This window comes from Carcharodon carcharias, chromosome 8, assembly GCF_017639515.1.
Source record: "Carcharodon carcharias isolate sCarCar2 chromosome 8, sCarCar2.pri, whole genome shotgun sequence".
NCBI lineage: Eukaryota > Metazoa > Chordata > Chondrichthyes > Lamniformes > Lamnidae > Carcharodon > Carcharodon carcharias.
This window is the reverse complement of record NC_054474.1, coordinates 140,483,649-140,502,481: the sequence shown is the minus strand read 5'-3', so window position 1 is coordinate 140,502,481 and position 18,833 is coordinate 140,483,649. Positions and strand designations below refer to the sequence as shown.

General features: G+C 43.0%; 1 protein-coding gene across 1 annotated transcript; it reads left to right on the top strand.

Annotated features, from left to right (window-relative positions):
- Window positions 1–412: 412 nt before the first annotated feature.
- Window positions 413–1,408, top strand: LOC121281502 (P2Y purinoceptor 4). Its single transcript, XM_041194446.1, has one exon. The coding sequence runs from the start codon at window positions 413–415 to the stop codon at window positions 1,391–1,393; it is 981 nt and encodes a 326-aa protein (XP_041050380.1). The 3' UTR covers window positions 1,394–1,408.
- Window positions 1,409–18,833: the final 17,425 nt, after the last annotated feature.

Sequence of the window (18,833 nt, the reverse complement as noted above, 5' to 3'; positions counted from 1 at the left end):
ACTCTAAAGTTTTTGCTGACAACAAGCCAGTTCATGTTTTATAATGATTGTACCTACAAATACCGTCAAGTATTTTCTTGCTTTTATGCAGTTTTCTTCCTTTTTTCATTTTAAGTACTTTTCCCTAATGGCATTTGTTTAACTCCAAAGTACTAAGGGTCCCATTCAAACAGACACTTACAGCTTTACTACAAGTGGATTTTTGTTGGCCTGTTCCCTTCTAGCAGATTCACACATCACAGAGTCCACCTTGACAAAATGGCACACAGCCACCATTTTAAACAAATCTCTTAATTTCCGCAGGAACTGTCTGTTTTCTAAAAGAGAAAATTGTATGTATTAATAAATTATATTTTGAATGAATATCATTAATGAATGAATTTCAGCTTTCTCTTAGATTCGAGTACTCAAGATGGATGACACATCCTTTGCTCATCTCAACTGGGAAGTGAAGGCCAATGATTCAACAGGGAGATCTCCCTGTAAACCTGAGGAGCTCGGTGCATTCATTCCAATTTTCCTAAGTCTAGTCTTTTCAATGGGTTTCATTTTGAACAGCATCAGCCTATGGATCTTCTGGTTTTGCATCAAGAAGTGGAGTGCTGGAATGGTTCTACAGTTCAATCTGGCTTTAGCAGATGCCATTATAACTCCAGCTGCACCATTCATGATCGTCTACTTCTCACTGTCGCACTGGCCCTTCGGCCAATTTCTCTGTCAGCTGAAAGTCTTCTTACTGAGCACCAACATGTACGGCAGTATCTACTTTCTCACCCTAATTAGCATACACCGGTACTTCACTGTTGTGCACTGCACAAAGAAAAGCATCTTAAAGGAGAAGAAATTTGTAAAGATTATTTGTGCGGGAGTCTGGGTTCTCCTGTTTGCCCAAGGCTTTCCATTCTTTTTTGTCCTCAAAACCACTGAAATGAACAATACCACTCACTGTTTGAGCATATATCAGAATGAGCTGGTGGTTTTATACTTTGTGTGGAACACAGTTATTTTATTCACTGGGTGCATCATTCCATTTTTTGCCTCCATTATTTGCTACACCTTACTTGCCATCTTCATTGTAAAATTGAACTCCAATCAACTTAACAGTAAAAATATGAAAATGAAGTCCATGCAAATGATTTTAGTGTCCTTGGCGATTTTTATGATCTGCTTCCTGCCTGTACATGTGTCCCGAACATTTGGGATTACGCTTCAGTTCCTTTATCCTGATCAGTGTCAAACATTGGGCATTGTCGAACTTGCTTATTACAAGTGTTTGGCACTGTCAAGCTCAAATTGTTGCCTGGACCCGTTGTTATATTTTTTTGCTTCTAAGAAATTCAAGGAGTCATTAAGCAGTATTGTGAGTTCTATAAGGAGCTGTAATAAGAGGTGAAAATGGGAATTAGAAACAAGAAGGTGCTGGAAATACTCAGCAGGCCAGGCAGCATCTGAGGAGAGAAAGAGAGTTAACATTTCAGGTCAATGACCTTTCATCAGAACAGAGTGAAATGGAATATTTCCTCACATTACCTGGACTAACAGCTCAGCAACAAGTTCAAATCCCACTACAGAGCTGGAGAAATTTAAATTTAATTAATTAAATAAATCTAGAATTAAAAAGCTAGTATAATTAACGGTGACTGTGAAACTGCTGGATTATCATTAAAAATCCATTTGGTTCACTAATATCTTTACAACAACAACCACTTATATTTAAATGATACCTTTAACATACTAAAACATTCCAAGGTCTTACACAGGGGCATTATAAAATAAGACATCTCCATATGTGGTTCAGTGTCATATTAGAGCAGATGGCCAAAAGTTGGTTAAAGAGATAGATTTTAAGGAGCATCTTGTAGGAGGAAAGTGAGAGTGGAGAGGTTCGGGAAGGAATCCCAAAGTTCAAGATCCTGGTAACTGAGAGCACAGCCATCAATGGTGGAACAATTAAAATTGGGGATACTCAAGAGGCCAGGAATTAGAGGAGCACAGATATCTGAAAAGGTTGGGAAGTTGGAGAAGATGAGAGATAGGAAGGGGCGATGACTTGGAGGGATTTGAGAAAAAAAAAGAGAATTTTAAAATCAAGGTATTGCTTAGCCTGGAGCCAGTGTAGGTCAGTGAGTATGGAGGTGATGGGTGAACTGGATTTGGTGTGAGTTAGGACATGGGCAGCAGAGCTTTGGATGGCTTCACATTTATGGAGAGTGCAATGAGGGAGACCAGCCAGGAATGCATCAGAATGGACAATTGTAGAGGTAACAAAGACATAGATAAGGATTCCGGCAGTAGATGAGCTCAACCAGGGGCAGAGTTGGGCAATATTACAGTGGTGGAAATAAGAACTTAGTGATGGCATGGTTCTACGTTTGGAAGCTCAGCTCAAGGTTAAATATGACACCACAGTTGTGAACAGTTTGGTTCAGGCACAGACAGTTGCTAGAGAGAGGAATGGAGTCAATGGTTAGGGAGTGGATGTTGTGATGGAGACTGAAAACAATGGCTTTGATCTTCCCAATATTTAATTAGAAGAAATTTCTGCTATTTCAGGGCTGGATGTTGGATAAGCAGTCTGATAAGTTAGAAACAATGAAAGGGTTAAGGGAGTTGGGTGGTGAGTTAGAACTGGCTTTCATCAGTGTTCATGTGAAAACTAATACTGTGCCTTTGGACGATGTTACCAAAGGGAGCTAGTAGATTAGAAATAGAAGGGTGCCACGAATAGATCCTTGGGGGCCACCAGAGGGGATGGTGTGGGAGTAGGAATGGAAGCCATTGTTGCTGATTCTTTGGCTACATACATACATAAGATTGGAACCAGGTGAGTGCAGTCTGACCCAGCTAGACAATAGTGGAGAAGCATTGGAGGAAGAGGGTGTGGTCGGCCATTTTAATTGCTGCAGACAGGACAAGGAGAGATAGTTTACCTTTGTCACAGTCACTTTGGATGTCATTTATGGCTTTAATAAGAGCAGTTTTGATACTATGGTGGGTGGGGGAGGGGAGGGAGCCATGAGTAGAGAGATTTGCAAATGAAAAATGGAGTTCTGGGTGCAAATTTGGGAGGTGACAGCATGTTCAAGGATCTTGGAGGGGAAAGGAAGGTTGGAGATGAAGCAGTAGTTTGCAAGAATGGAGTCGTTTTTTTGAGGAGAGTGGTGATAAAAGCAGATTTGAGGGAATGGTGGACAGTACCTGAGAAGAGAGAACCATAACAATGCCAACTAACATGGGAGCCAAGAAGGGCAGTAGTAGAGTGGGAATAGAGTTGAGAGAGCAGGAGGTAGGTCTCATGGAATTGATGAGCTCAGATAGGACTTTAAAAGAGAAAGGAGAGTTGGGAGTTATTGCTGTTGTAATGCCCTTTATGGAAAGATATATGCCATCCATACTTGCTCTGGCATATATGTAACTTTAGCGTACAGTAATGTCTTTGATTCCTAACTGTCCTTCGAAATGACCTGGCAAGCCACTCAGTTGTATTCAAGGAAGCAGGCCATTAATTCACTTTCTTTCTCAACGGACACTGACATGTCTGCTGAATATTTCCAGCATTTTCTATTTTTATTTCAGGTTTCCAGCATTCCTAGGATTTTGCATTTGTATTTGATTTTCTAATTGTCCTTAGATTAAATAAAACACAATTAAGTATTTTTTATGTCTAAAACTTGGCAAAGTTAGAATTTATGCAGATCGACCAACTTTTACAATTACTACAAATTATATTGTGGACAATCAAAAACCTGTGGCGGATAGATATTGAGACTGTTTAGTGCTGTTCAAGCTACATTTTCCCCTAAACCAGGAGGTCAGGGCCTTGTTTGAAAAATGCAATGATGAAAAGGAGAAAGTATAGTGGAAGGAAGAAGTGGAGTTTTTTTTAAACTGCCATTAACATACTTATAACTACAAATAACAGCAGATGTTGCTGGAAATATACAGCAGGTTCATTAGCACTTAAAATTCAGCTGGAAACTATCTCACCAGTGTTCTGATGGTGGGCCTACACATGCAATGTTAGTTTGTTTTCAGATGCCAATGAGTCTGCGGTGTATTTCTGCCATTTTCTATTTGTAGGTTTATTTTAATTTCTTTTGGTTGCCACCAGAGAAAGCCCCTTTCTTGTGAAGCCGTGTGTCTGAGGACATGAAATACTCATTCACTCCCATGCGTGGTGCATGGATTAAACAACAGTCCTGGAGGACGAAAAGCCATGGTGATTGTATGTGGCTTTCCCTTTGCCTTAGTAATTTAAAAATTGTGTTTTTTTTAAATTCTGCAACACTAGCAAGGGCAACATTTATTGCCCATCCTTAATTCCCCTTGAGAAGGTGGCGATAGTGAGCTGCCTTCCTGAACTGCTGCTGCCCATGTTGTATAAGTACACTTACAGTGATATTAGGAAGACATTTCCAGGATTTGACCCAGGGACACTGAAGAAACAGTGTTATAGTTCCAAGTCAGGATGGCGTGTGATTGCACGATGTTGCAACGAGGAATGGCTGGTGTCCCTTAAACCGGAAAGGATGCGTGGAGAGATCAAAAATAGCAGGAAAGTTTAGGTATTTTTCACTCAAATTCAATATTTAAATAGAGTAAACATTTGTCACAATTTCTAGTGCTAAAAGAATCCATTTCTTTCTGATTACGCTTCTGTGGAATATCTTGAGACATTTTATTATGTTAAAGGTGCTATAGCTGCAAGTTGTTGTTGCTATGTAATTTGCGTTTGTAGACAAAGATTTTACATGCATAACACAGATTTTTTTTTCAATAAACCATTGTTTTTATCATCTAAATGGTGAATAATATATATTGAATTAAATGGCTTTAAATGTCAGTCATTCAGATGAAGCTTCTCAACTACTTTCCCAAACTAGACAGTATTTGTCAAAAAAGGATGCTAAATATACAAACACTGCTATAAAATATGCTGAATAAAAATTACAGATTTCCAATCATAGCACCTTCTGAAATGTTATTGGAGAATATGAAATGGAAGGTAGCTGCAAGGTTCTCTTATTCATTCTTGAACATTTAAGCATCCTCAAGATAAAATGACTGAGCTGCTAATTGCTCCCAGTAACCATTCAGGCAACACCGTCCGTCCATCCCCAATTCTACAAAAGACAAATTAGCCGGATGCATAAGCAGTCACGGCATGTGTGTCATGCTCCTGGCATTCATAATTTTACACTCTCTGTGCCTGGAATGCTGAAGATAAAATGTAATGCTTATGTGTCAATTTGTTCCTGCACCAGGGCATTAAGTAGCTCAAGATATCATCACTATGATTGATTGACTGATGACAGAACTCATGCTTAGATTGGCAGGCCAATCTCAGTGCTGCTGAACATCTCTCTCATCAGGGACCAGTTGGTTTATTTTTAGCCAATTTGTAAATCTCCTCCAGATTGGATTGGAAAAGTCTGGCGAGTTATATTGGCTTATGCAGTAGATGATGAGAAGATTGAGGCCTGTCCAAAAAACTTTTCCTGTAATATCCATGCCTTTGACAACTCAGTAGTGCCCTGAATTTACAGAAGATAAAATACAACTGCCTCCCCCTCCTCCATTGGTTTTCCCAAGAAGAAACTCTTGGGTTTTGTCCAAAAGGAGTAGCACAAAGTCACCGCACTTTAGAAGAATTCATTGTGCAAAACTGTTTGAAGTGTTGACCTGTAACTGCAAATTTCATGTTTGAGAAATAGCTATAATAAAATAAGCAGTAAAGTAAATTAAGTAAATAAAAACGTTCATTCAGATGACTTTCTTCGACTGCTTATCCAAACCACATTGGGCTGGATTTTTCTCTCCCATTTGGTTGTATGAATTGGATCATGAAACACGCAGAATTTTCTGTTTGATGTGCAGGGGGCAGGCCCCACACGTCCGCGAGTAAAATGACGGGCAGTGATGTCGGGCGAGCGTCCTGATGTCATTGTGCGCCATTGTGATATTTCGCTGGGCGGGCACGCAATGAAGTCCAATGCGCACCCGCCATTAATTAATGGGCTACTTAAGGCCCTTTCATCTTCAACTGATGCCGATTTTTCAGTGCCCGTGCGATCTTCGGGCTGGTGCATGGGCGCAATGGACAGATGGGTAGGAGACATTTGTATTAATCTCATCCATGTGCGGAATAAGAGGGCTCAGTGGGGTCGTGAATCTGCTCTGTGAAGTATTTATTGTTGAAAGTTCTTCAAACTTTCCTGTGTGATCTGCAGTATTTCAGAATACATTCCAGCAGCTTCTCCTGGACTCTTAAACTTCAGGTCAGCTCTCTGCAGTGAGGAAACATTTCCGGGCCTACAGATTTCAGGAAGCCTTCCCTTAGCTTGGGTATGTGAGCCAATCTTTCCACTGGAGGCAGATCCTCTGAGGAAGGGAGGGCCAGAAGGGGGAGGAGACCAGGAGTGCCATTTAGGCTCCAGGGGAGCCACCTTTGGGAGGAGAGGCGCAGGCACAAGGGGCGTAGGGCCAAGGGGTAGTCCAAGGCAGAAGGGGCTGCAGAAGACACCACTATCCTGCTGCCAGGGTATACAGGCGGCAAAGGAGTTACCTCAAGGTGCCTGAGGTGCAGTGCTGAAGGAGGCTCCGACTCTCAAGGGAGACAGTCAACTATATCTGTCAGATGATTGGGCCTGAGATCTCCTTTAACTATGTGGGCAGACATAGTGGCTCTGAAGGTCACAGTTGCCCTCAACTTCCATGCCTCTGGCTCCTTCCAGGGGTTGGTGGGTGATCTTTGCGGTGTCTCCCAATCAGCTGTCCACACTTGTGTCAAGCAGGTCACAGATGCTCTGTTCAGGTGTGCATTGACCTGCATCCACTTCCGCTGCGACCAGGCAAGCCAGACACAGTGAGCCAGAGGCTTCGCGGCCATTGCTGGCTTCCCCCGTGTCCAAGGAGCAATAGACTGTACACATGTGGCCATCAAGATGCCAGCAGGTGAGCCCGGTGCCTTCATCAACAGGAAGTCTTCCACTCCCTGAACGTGCAGATAGTGTGTGATCACAGGATGCTGATTCTACAAGTCTGTGCAAGGTACCCAGGCAGCTCCCACGACACCTACACCTTCAGACACTCCCAGGTGCTGGGGCTCTTCAGTACTCCGGCTTGGCTGGATGGATGGCTGCTGGGTGACGAGGGCTATCCCCTCAGAAGGTGGCTCATGACGCCTCTCCACCATCCAAGAACAGAAGCTGAGCGGTGGTACAATAGGAGCCACGGCACCACAAGGGCTGTGGTGGAGAGAGCCATCGGTTTTCTCAAGATGCCCTTCTGATGCCTGGACCATTTAGCGGGTGCACTCCAGTACCCCCCAGATCGTGTTTCGGTGATAGTGGTTGCATACTGCGCTCTCCACAATCTTGTGCTGGAAAGGGGGGACGCAGTGGATGATGAAGATGTAGACGCAGTGTTTGCGGCTGCACACGATGAGTCCAGCAGTGAGTCCGAGGATGAGCACGCACAGGGAAATGCTGAGGGGGTAGACTCTGATCTGGGCATACTCCAGGGAGGCAGGGACACCCGGGAGGCTTTAATCCAATGAACCTTCAGCTAGCCCACCACATATGGACGTCCAGGACAAGCCTGGGCTGCAGGCTCCACACTCGATAGCTGAGTGCAAAATCTGCCTGGATAGGAACATTAACTAAGGGCCTTGTCAATAAAGCCGAATGTCCCACAATAACTTTATTGGTAACCAACCACCTGCAGAAGAAAAGAGGCACCCCGAGCCATGGTGACATGTCTGAATTTAATGCTACAACAAAAGGAGCTTAAGAGAACAAAATGACAAAGGTGTTCAACATCACACCAACTCATAAAGACCTCTTTGCAGGCCAACACAAAAGCACCAGTGATAAACCCGTGGTGTGCCTAAGGTGCCTTATGTTTATGATTTTGGGTGTTACATCTTGGTGATGCCCCCTCGCTGGGACTGACATCTGAGACAGCCTGTTCACTCTGCTGTCCTGTTGGCCTCGATGACCTTGGCGGCCATCCTGTGTCCTGTGGAACGTGTGCTGGCCCCGCCTGGGAGGGATCTGCCAGTTCCACAGCTGGCATCTTCCCAGTCATTGCAGCCTCATCGAATGCAACGGTCACTGACAGAGGGGCAGAGGAGCTGCTGCCCTCATCTGGAGCACCCTGAGAGAAGCCAGCAGAGACGACAGGCAGCTGCTGCGCCAACGTGAGGTCGCTTCAGTCCTCCCTGCTCACTGTGGATGGATGGGCACCGAGCTGGCAAACTCGGTGTGCAGACCATCTCCCGTACTAGCACTGACCAGCTGAGGTCAATGCCGATGTGAGGACTTGCTGGTCCAAGTGCCCCCCCAGGAAGCCCTGATTGGTCTCCTGGAGGAGCCTCTCCATGAGGACACATGGCGCTCGGCCATGAGGCTCATTGCATCGAAGATGGTTCATGTAGACTCCTCCACCACGGACACCAAGCCAAGCATAGCCTCATATATCTCCACTAGGTGCTCCTGCACACCCGGCTGCATTTCCTGCGTTTGCTACATCGCAGACGACTCCGGAGGCACATCATCAGGCACCAACTGAGCATGTGCCCGGTCTCCTGATGTCCTCCAGCTGCTTGTGCCATGGGCACTCTCTGTCTCCGCCAGCTCCTCCAGCTACCATGTAGTGCCCTCACCACTGTGCCCTGGAACACCAGCTGATGATCTAATTCCCACCGAGGTGCTAGTATCAGTGCTGGTGCCTGCCTGGCAGAGATGGTGTGACGCTGGTGAGTCCGAGATTTCAGGGCCCGCAGGTACAATGGAGAGCACCTGTGCCTCCTACTCCCAGCCCTGCTCCGCTGATGCTGAAAGGAAGAACAAGGACAGTGGATCAGTTAACGTGGAGACAATATCAATGTGCATTCCTGTCCCCCAGATCATTATGCACATCATCCTTCCATAAGCAATGGTCAAACCATGCTGCAAACTTCAATCACTAAACATTCAACAGTGCCATGGCTGTTGGGAGAACAATGGTGACCTCAGTGCTGGGCTAAGTGAGGCACTCCAGCCTCACCAACACCGATGGACCTGGATGCATGGTGCCTCTCCAGATCTAGGGCCTCCTGCTTGAACCAGATAAGCATTACCACCTGAGCCGGCCCTCTGCCAGTCCTTACCTACTCAATGGCATTATGTACATTCTTCTCCTGAAAAGGAGAGAAGAGCATTGATTAGTGCTACTCGTACATGGATTCTCTTCATGGCCGGCCCACCCCAACCAGAGTGGGATATTGCAGGGTTCCAGAGCCTCTTCACCCCGCTGCTGCCGAACACTCACACAAAGATGCCCGGCCTGTCCCCACACCTTGGCCAAAAGCTGCCTACATCACATTTGGCACCACATGATCTAACCTTCCATAGCAAGGAGGTGCAAGCACGTGGAGCGCAGAGGGTAGCCACGCCACCTGGAAGTTCCCCTCCCAGCATGTCATCACCCTGACTTGGACATCACCTGGAGTTCCAGCACTGCGCCTAGGTACAGCTCCTCAAGGTTGCCCCCAAATCAGTAATGTGGGTCTCAGTGTACCATATGCTGCGGGTGCAGAACCCATCTCATCACCACCATCTCAGGGTGACCTCGCCATGGGCAATATCTGCTGGCCCACCTAGCGAAGGGCACATGCCTTCAATGATTTAACGCAGTCACTACACTCAGAACTGTTGGGGGGAGGGGTGTGTGTGTGTGTGTGTGGGTGGGGGGATTGGTGCCAGGAGGGAAAGCCTATCTGATGGGTTAAGTGACCAATGCCAACATGGTACTCACCCTTCCCAAGTGCAAGAGGTCATTGAAGTGCTTGCGGCACTGGATCCAGGTGTGCTACACCACGTCACGGGAGCTCACCACCTCCGCCAACTCCTCCCAGGCACGTTTGGTCATGTGAGTGGGCCTCCTCCTCCTATCCTGGGGTATGAGGACCTCCCATTGTGCTGCCACCTCCTCGAGGGGGACAGCAAGGCAAACATCTGAAAAGCGAGGGGCACGGTGTCCCCCTGCCCTACCCCCTGACCTGCTCATCAGCAGGGCTCTGGGGAGCCCTTCCAGTAGCCATGTTTGACTGCCTTTAAAAGGCTGCAGCAACTTTTTTAAACAGACCGCTGGGTCGCCATTGGACCAGGCAGCCGCCGCTCGCCCACTCCTGCTGTCATCGGGAGCCATGATTCATGCTGGGCGGGCCTCAATTGGCCCGCCCGCCTAAAATGGTGGCGTGGACCCGATTGCACTCGCCCCTGCCCTGCCTGCCCACCAGCCAGAAAATTCTGCCCACAGACTCGGAAGTTGAGACAGGAGGAAGAGGAGTCTAGAAGACAGGGCAAAGAGACTTAAGTGCAATCTGCTGATGCTATCTTTGATGATATTGTTCAGGAAGAGAGAATGGTGGCGAATGACGTGGGAGGACCACTTAAACTAATTGAAGTGAAGTTAGTGAGTAGGAATTCAGAAACTACACCCTTGGACCATGTATCAAAGTTCAGGGAAGGATTGATCAGAGAATGTGAATTAGCTAAAGAGTATTTAAAAATATCACAGCAGCTGATGAAGACAAAAGCAGATAAGAAGGTAAAGACTCGTAGCTTTGTAGCTGGGGATAAAGTGTCAGTATCAGGTGAACCATTAAAAGCCAGATTTAGTGGGTCTGACCAAACTGAAAAGAAAAAAAGTGAAGTGAATTATTTGGTAAGAACTCCAGAAAGAAGAAAAACTCAGAGGGCTTGTCATATAAATATGCTCAAAAAGTACTATGATAGGGACGATAACCAAAAAGAAGAAGTATTCAGAGTGATGAATCAGGTAAAGGAAGTAGGGATGGAAGGTACTGAAATCGACTTTCGTCAAATTCAATTGGACAATGAAGTGCTTAAGGATTTGAATGAAATACTGAGTTACCTCTAATAAGAATCAAAGTGACTTGAGAGAGCTATTGCAGTCACATAAAACTATCTGTGGAGATAAATTGAGAAAAACAAAGGTAGCTGTACATGATGTAGATGTGGGGAATTCTGTTCCAATCAAGCAACATCCTTTTGGGTTGAATCCAGTAAAATTATCACAAGTGTAAAAAGAAATTGAATTTATGCCGAAGAATGACATTATCGAGTTGAGGTGCAGTAATTGGAGTTCACTTATTGTGATGATATCGAAGCTGGATGGAACACAAAGACTGTGTGTGGATTATGGAAAAGTGAATGCAGCGACATAAGTGGATTCATAAGCTATTCCATGTTTGGAAGACTGCATTGAGAAAGTGGGACAATAAAAGTTCATTACAAAGATTAACTTGCTGAAAGGATATTGGCAAGTACCTCTATCGGAAAGGGCGAAAGAGATTTCAGCTTTACTAACACCAGATGGGCTCTATCAGTTCAAAGACATGCTGTTTGGTTTGAAAAATGCAACAGCATCCTCCCAGAGACTAACGAATAAGGTTATTGCTGGACTGAGTCACTGTGCTGTGTACATTGATGATCTGGTGGTATTCAACCAAATATGGGAGGAACACTTACAGCATCTGTAGGGAACTATTTAATTGTCTACAAGAAGCGAAGTTGGCGGTGAACTTGGCTAAGAAGTGAATTAGTGAAAGAACAGGTCACATATTTAGGCCATACTGTTGGACATGGTACAATGGCCCCGCAAGCTGTAAAAATAAAGGCGATTATGAGTTCCCACTGCCTTCAACGAAAAGGGAAGTTTTTCGATTTCTAGACATGAATGGTTTTTCCAGGAAGTTCATGTCAAATTTTAGCAGCATAGTTGCTCCATTAACTGAACTCTTAAGAAAGAATAAGAAATTCAACTAGACTTCAGAGAGCCAAATACATTCAAAAATCTGAAATTTGTGTTGATAACAGCGCCAGTTTTAGTGACACAGGGTTATGCAATGCAGTTTAAATTGGCTATTAATGGAAGTGATATGGGTATTGGTGCTGTACTGTTGCAGGAAGATGACACAGGTATTGAAAAGCTTGTGGGATATTTCTCAAAGAAGTTAAATATCCATCAACAAAAATACTCCACCATTAAGAAGAAAACACTGTATTTGGTACTGGTATTGCAACATATTGAAATTTATGTTGCCAACAGTTCATCTGAAACAATTGTTTACACTGACCATATACCATTAAGATTTTTTGGAAAGGTTTTGAAATTGGAATGAGAGATTGTTTAGATGGACTCTGTTGTTACAACCATTTAACTTGCAAATTATACACATGGCTGGACGTGAAAACCTAATTGTGAAAGCATTATCAAGGATTTAAGGTGTAAAGAAGATTGGACATGTGAAACCTGGGGAAAAGGGCTGAAATGGACTCTATTTTTACTGAAACCTTGGGTATAATATGTTAATGCATGCATCTTATAATATTATAGTATAGCGTATAGAAAGAGATAAGTAATGATTAATAGGAAAGAGGTTAAGAAAATGGAACCATCTTTTTGATTCATGATATTTCATTTTCTGAAAAAAAGGGAGAAGGTGTCAAGGGAACAAGAAATTGTAATATTTTTCTTCTGGTAATAACCTTGGCATATTTTCTTATGTACTGGAAGTCAGGTTGGAATTGGATTAAGAGCTAGAGTAACAGCAAGGACCTAAAGTCAACAGTAAGAAGTTGTTTTGATATGTTAATAAACCAAGAGGAACTTCAATCAGAGTTTTACATAAAGCAATAATATGAATAATTCAAATTGAATTGTTTAGTTCAAAGGGGGATATATGCAGGTTGTAAAAAGGCATAAGGAAATGAGGTAAAGATAGGGTAAGTTTATTTTTACAAGTCTAAGAGCTAAAGTATAGAATGATTTAATCAATTCTGGGAAGAAAGCATTTCTGAAGAGACTAATTGAAATCATAGAGAGATCAAAGGGAAGGAACACATCTCAGGAAATACTGAAGCCTATGTGAGGGGATAGCAGCTTAGATCTTCCAGAAGATAGCAGGATTGCTGTGTAGAACTCCAAGAAAACAGTGTGAACAAGGCCAGACCTGAAGACCCAGTGCTGTCAGCCTCAGAGGACACCCCAAGGAAAAAACACTGTGTGGTAAAAATTACTGCACTTTTATAGATTCTCAAATCTATAAGGATAGTTGCTGAACAGAAAAGGTCAAGGTTAGCTCAAAGGGTAATTAATTTAAGATTTGTGGAACTGTTTTAAACTGCTATTTACTGTGTAAAGCCATTCTTGTGTTTAAATGTAATTGTGCTGTTTTTCTTTATACCTTTAATAAATGCTTACTTTACTATAAAACCATCACATGTAGTCTGGAACATCATTTCCTGATTTCAAAACTGCAACCTATACTATACAATTTGCAAAAAACATTTTGACAGCTTTCAAGTTTCCCTCTGGGATTTGAGCAGTTCAGCATTTACCATCTGCCATGCCATAACATGATGGAGGGGGAGGTCATACGTTCAAGATCATCATTTTGAAATGTCTTTTATTACAACATCCTGCTCCCTTTCGGAGCAGTCTGGAAAAGGAACATTTGAGAGACTCTGTGCCTCCCTCTCTTTCTTTCAACTAAAGTGAACTCTGCGTGGACAACAGACAGAGAAATTCTACAGAAGACTTCAAATTCCAAAGCAGCATTTCCAGATAAAAACAAGGGCTACTGATTAAAGGACTGGCTCAGCCATGAACAACAGAGAAGGACTCATAATCAGTGAGCTCTGTACTTATTTGCCTTTTATTGTTGAATCTTAATTAGGCCAAACATTAACCCCATCTACGTTGTAACTTATAATTTTACATGCTTGGTTCTGTGCATGTGCATGTGCTTGCGTGTGTGTGTGTCTGTGTGTGTTGGGGCGTACGTTTACCTTATTAAATATTTGGATATCCTTACTTGGGTGGGTTTTTAGCACAATAAAAACTATCCACTTTTGTGTTTAAACTCAAGACAGCTTGTCAGACTGAGCTCTTTGCAATCAGCATGTAAACGGTTAAGTACAGACACTGATTTCCCACATTTGTCCTGGAATATTTAAAATGAATGGGAAATGGAAACTAAATTAATTCCTAGGCATAAATTTAAAAACTGCAATATAGGCTTCTTGAGTTTCTGAATACAAAATGCTAAATGTCCACATTCAAAGCATATAAATAGCCCCCATCTTTGGAAAGTTTTTTAGAAGCTTCAAAGGTTGACTTATATGCTGTGATCCAATGTATTTAAGAAGAAACAATAAATTAGCACATTCTTATCACTCTTTTGTTTTACTTTGAGCTGAGGTTATGGGATACCGTTTTAAAAAACATTTAAAACATTTGTACAAATCATGACCCCATGAGAATTGTTTCTAAAAATCCCATAAAGCATTTTTTAAAGTGCTTGCAAGAAACTGAAGACCATTGTAAGTCTCTTGTGGAATTGAGCCCTGTTTAATTTAAAGAAAATTGTTTTCCTGCAGCAGATTTGTTTTCAATGACCTCAGTTTAGATTTTGTGACTCAAATGATGCTTACAAGGAATTGTTCAAGAGTGGTATAGGGTAAGATGGGATCAGAGACAGGCCTGCACTAGAGTTGAAACTTTGTAGGGCAGCTGATTAAGTGGAGCTACCTATTGCCTGTCCCTTGAACACTGGGGAATCTGACATCTTAGAAAATGTGACAACTCTGCCCATTTAATGGCATGAGTAACCTCGTGGAATTTCTAAAACAAAAATAAAAATAAAAATACCTGGAAAAACTCAGCAGGTCTGGCAGCATCTGCGGAGAGGAACACAGTTAATGTTTCGAGTCCGTATGACTCTTCAACAGAACTAAGTAAAAATAGAAGATAGGTGAAATACAACCTGGTTTGGGGGGGGTTGGGACAAGTAGAGCTGGATAGAGGGCCAGTGATAAGTGGAGATAGCCAAAAGATGTCATAGACAAAGGGACAAAGAGGTGTTGAAGGTGGTGATATTATCTATGGAATGTGCTAATTAAGGGTAGAAAGCAGGACAAACAAGGTACAGATAGCCTTAGTGGAGTTGAGGTGAAGGAATCAAAATAGGCTAAAAGGCAGAGATAAAACAATGGATGGAAATACATTTAAAAATAATGGAAATAGGTGGGAAAAGAAAAATCTATATAAATTATTGGAAAAAAAAGAGGGGGATCAGAAAGGGGGTGGGGATGGAGGAGAGAGATCATGATCTAAAATTGTTGGACTCAATATTCAGTCCGGAAGGCTGTAAAGTGCCTAGTCGGAAGATGAGGCGCTGTTCCTCCAAGTTGAATTGAGCTTCACTGAAGCAATGGATTTCCAGCATCCGCAGTTTTTTGCTTTTATCTTGTGGAATTTCTCCTGCTTTTAGTTCAAACTGCGTTTTGGGCTGGTTGTAACTTTCTGTGTGTGAAATCATGGAACGGGCCTCTTTAAATCTGGCACTATAGATGTCTGAGTTTAAAGACCAAGAAAAGAGCAATCAGAAAAGCAAATATGTCACCAACGAACACAACAGTTTCATAATGAAACTGGGGTGTAGATTAGAGAAGTGTTCTGGGTTTTAGTTTGACTTATTTTCAATGACCAGGGTAACACTTTAATGCAAGTGATTGATTGGATTAAATAATGCCCAAGATCAGAGAGACTGCTGTGTGGAGAACAAATAGACCAACCAGCCTTCTTTTGCTTAGTACTCTCTGCAGCTCTTTTTGTTGATGAGCTCAGGACATCTTAGGATCTTACTTCAGTGTTCAATGTAATTTGAGTTAGTTCCAGCAGAGGGTGCTATGATAGCACTTTTTAAAAATATATTAGCGCAACAGTAAAAGCCTGCTTTTTTTGATTGTACTTTTAACAAATGTTCCTAAAAAGTTGGGGGGGGGGGGGCGCAAAGAACTTGGTCAAACAGCTAGGTTTTAAGCAGGATATTACAGTAAGAGAGAGAGGTGGAGAAGTCTGAGCTTTAGGGAGGAAATTCCAAAGAGTGTGAACTCAGTAGCTGCAGGCATGGCCAGAATCTTAGGCTGATGTGAAAGGGGAAGAATAAGAAGAATGAGAATGCATTCGCCATAGCAACACCTCTACCAATTGTAGCCCACTTGGCAACCAATCAGCATCCTCTTTTTATGTCAGATAAGTTGTTGTTTTGTCCTTATGTTGGTATTCTTGCAAAGCGTCCTGATGAGTGCAAGACAAAAAGCTTTGTCAAATCTCTTTTTTTGACAATACTCAGGAATGAGAGTTTGTGGGGTAAAGGAAAAGAAGGGGTCATGACAGAGGTAGGGAAGGGGAAGGATATGAATAGATTTGAGCGTAAGGATGAGAATTTTAAATACAATTCATTAGGGGACAAGAAGCTGAAATAGGTTAGAAAGGACAGATTTAATGAGGTGACCAGAGTTTGGTGTACAATAGGCTATTAGCAGCAGAAATGATCTGAATTTCATGGAGGATAGAGGATAAGAATATATCCTAAAGTGCAGTGGAGTAATATGCCCAAAGAGACAAAGGCATCGATGAGGGTTTCAGTGGCAAATGGGTTGAGTAGGGGTAAATTATGGAGGTGAAAGTAGATGGTGCTTGCGATGGATATGGTGTAGGTTTGAAATACAGCTCAGGGTCAATTAGGACATTAAAATGATGAGCAGTCTGGTGCAGCCTGAGACAGTGGCTAGAAAATGAGATGCAGTTGGTGACAAAGATACAGGATTAATGGCAGGAGAAAAAGTTGCTCAACGATCCACTACATTATATCACCATATTCTGAGGGCAACAAGGGATGGGAAATAAATGCCAAACCTGCCAGCAATGGCCACTTCCTGAGAATGCATTAAAATGTACGTGCCAACAGGTAACTGAGGAAGCGGAGAGATCTGTGGGTGAACATTTGGGGAACTTCAGAAACATTTAGGATGTGGAGAGAGCTCATTGCTAGAAATGTTCTGGCAAGAAAATGACCAGCATTCAAATCATTTCTATTTTAACACTCCCATTTCACTTTGTTCTTTTTGTTTCCTGAGTTGCAAAATACCTTGTTCTAATATTTAAAATATTTATCAGAATTGTTTCATGAGGGGTGTACAAAAACTTCCATTTATATAGTAGATTTGACAAGGTGCTTTATGAGAGCAATAATGATGAAAACGCTTTTGACATTTTTTGACACTGAGCCATAGAAGGAGAAATCAAGAAAGATTCCCCAAAGCTTGATCAAGGAGGGAGGTTTTTAAGCAGCATCTTAAAAAAGGAGAGAAAGGTAGAGAGGCACAGTGTTTTAGGGTGGAAATTCCAGAGCTTGGGGCCCAGGCAGTTAAAAGCACAACCACCAGTGTTGTTGCAATTAAAATCAGGGATATGCAGGAGACCAGAATTGGAGGAATGCAGAGTTCTTTTAGGGCTGGAGGATGCTGCAGAGAAAGTGTAAGATCTGAGGTTTACTTTAATTTAATTGTAAGACTTAGACAAATTACAATTACAGCCTAAATTTGAAGAGTTGGTTTAAAAGGGACTTTCAGTTCAGACTAACTACAGATCACGCTAAGTACAAATGTGTTTTCACAGAACTTACTAAGTCTTATCACAATAGAGTACAAAAATGTAATTTAAAGGAAAATATTGTGGATGCTAGAAATCTGAAATAAAAACAGAAAATGCTGGAAAAACTCAGCAGGTCTGACTGCATCTGTGGAGAGAGAAGCAGAGTTAACGTTTCAAATCTGTATGACTCTTCTTCTGGGCTAAAGAGAAGTAGAAAGTGATGTAATTTATACTGTTTAAGGTGGGGGGGTGGTGGAGCTGGTAAAGTAGGATAGGAGGTCAGTGATAGGTGGGGGCTGAGGAGAGATTGACAAAGATGTCATGGACACAAGACAATGGGAGTGTTAATGGTCGTGGTAAGGGCTGAAGAAGGTGCTGATAGCTAAGAAAGCAGAATGTGTGAATAGCAGAACAAGGGTCAGCACTCTGTAAAAGAACAACATAGAACTTGTGACAGGTGGTCCTTTTGGGGGGTGGGGTGGGGGAGGGGGCAGTGGTTGGGGAAAAGGGATAGAAAAAGGGATAAAATAATGAATAACTGAAGAAAAATAAAATGAATAAATTTTAAAAAGGAATTAAAAAGGGGAAGATGGAGGAGAGAGTTCATGGTCTGAAGTTGTTGAACTCAATGTTAAGCCCAGAAGGCTGTAAAGTACCTAATCAGAGGATAAGGTGCTGTTCCTCCAGTTTGCGTTGGGCTTCACTGGAACATTGCAACAGGCCAAGGACGGACAGGTGGGCATGAGGGCAAGATGGTGTGTTGAAATGGCAAGTAACAGGAAGGTCTGGGTCACGCTTGAGGACAGACTGAAAGGGTTCTGCAAAGTGGTCACCCAGTCTGCATTTGGTCTCCACAATGTACACGAGACTGCATTGGGAGCAGTGAAAGCAGTAGACTAAGTTGAAAGATGTGCAAGTGAAGCGCTGCTGAAAGGAATGTTTGGGCCTTGCGACATTGAGGAAGTGGGAGGTAAACAGGCAGGAGTTTCATCTTCCGCGATTGCATGGGAAGATGCCGTGGGAAGCAGATGAGGTGATGGAGGAGTGGACCAGGGTGTTCTGGAGGGAACGGTCCCAATGGAATGCTGATGCGTGCGGCGAGGGGAAGATATGTTTGGTGGTGGAATCGTGCTGCAGTTGGCGGAAATGGCGGAGGACGATCCTTTGAATGCAGAGGCTGGTGGAATGAAAAGTGAGGACAAGGGGGGCCTTACCATTGTTCTGAGAGGGAGGGGAAGGTGTAAGGGCAGATGCGCAGGAGAAGGGTCGGACATGGTTGAGGGCCCTGTCAACCACAGTGGGGGAAAACCTCACTTAAGGAA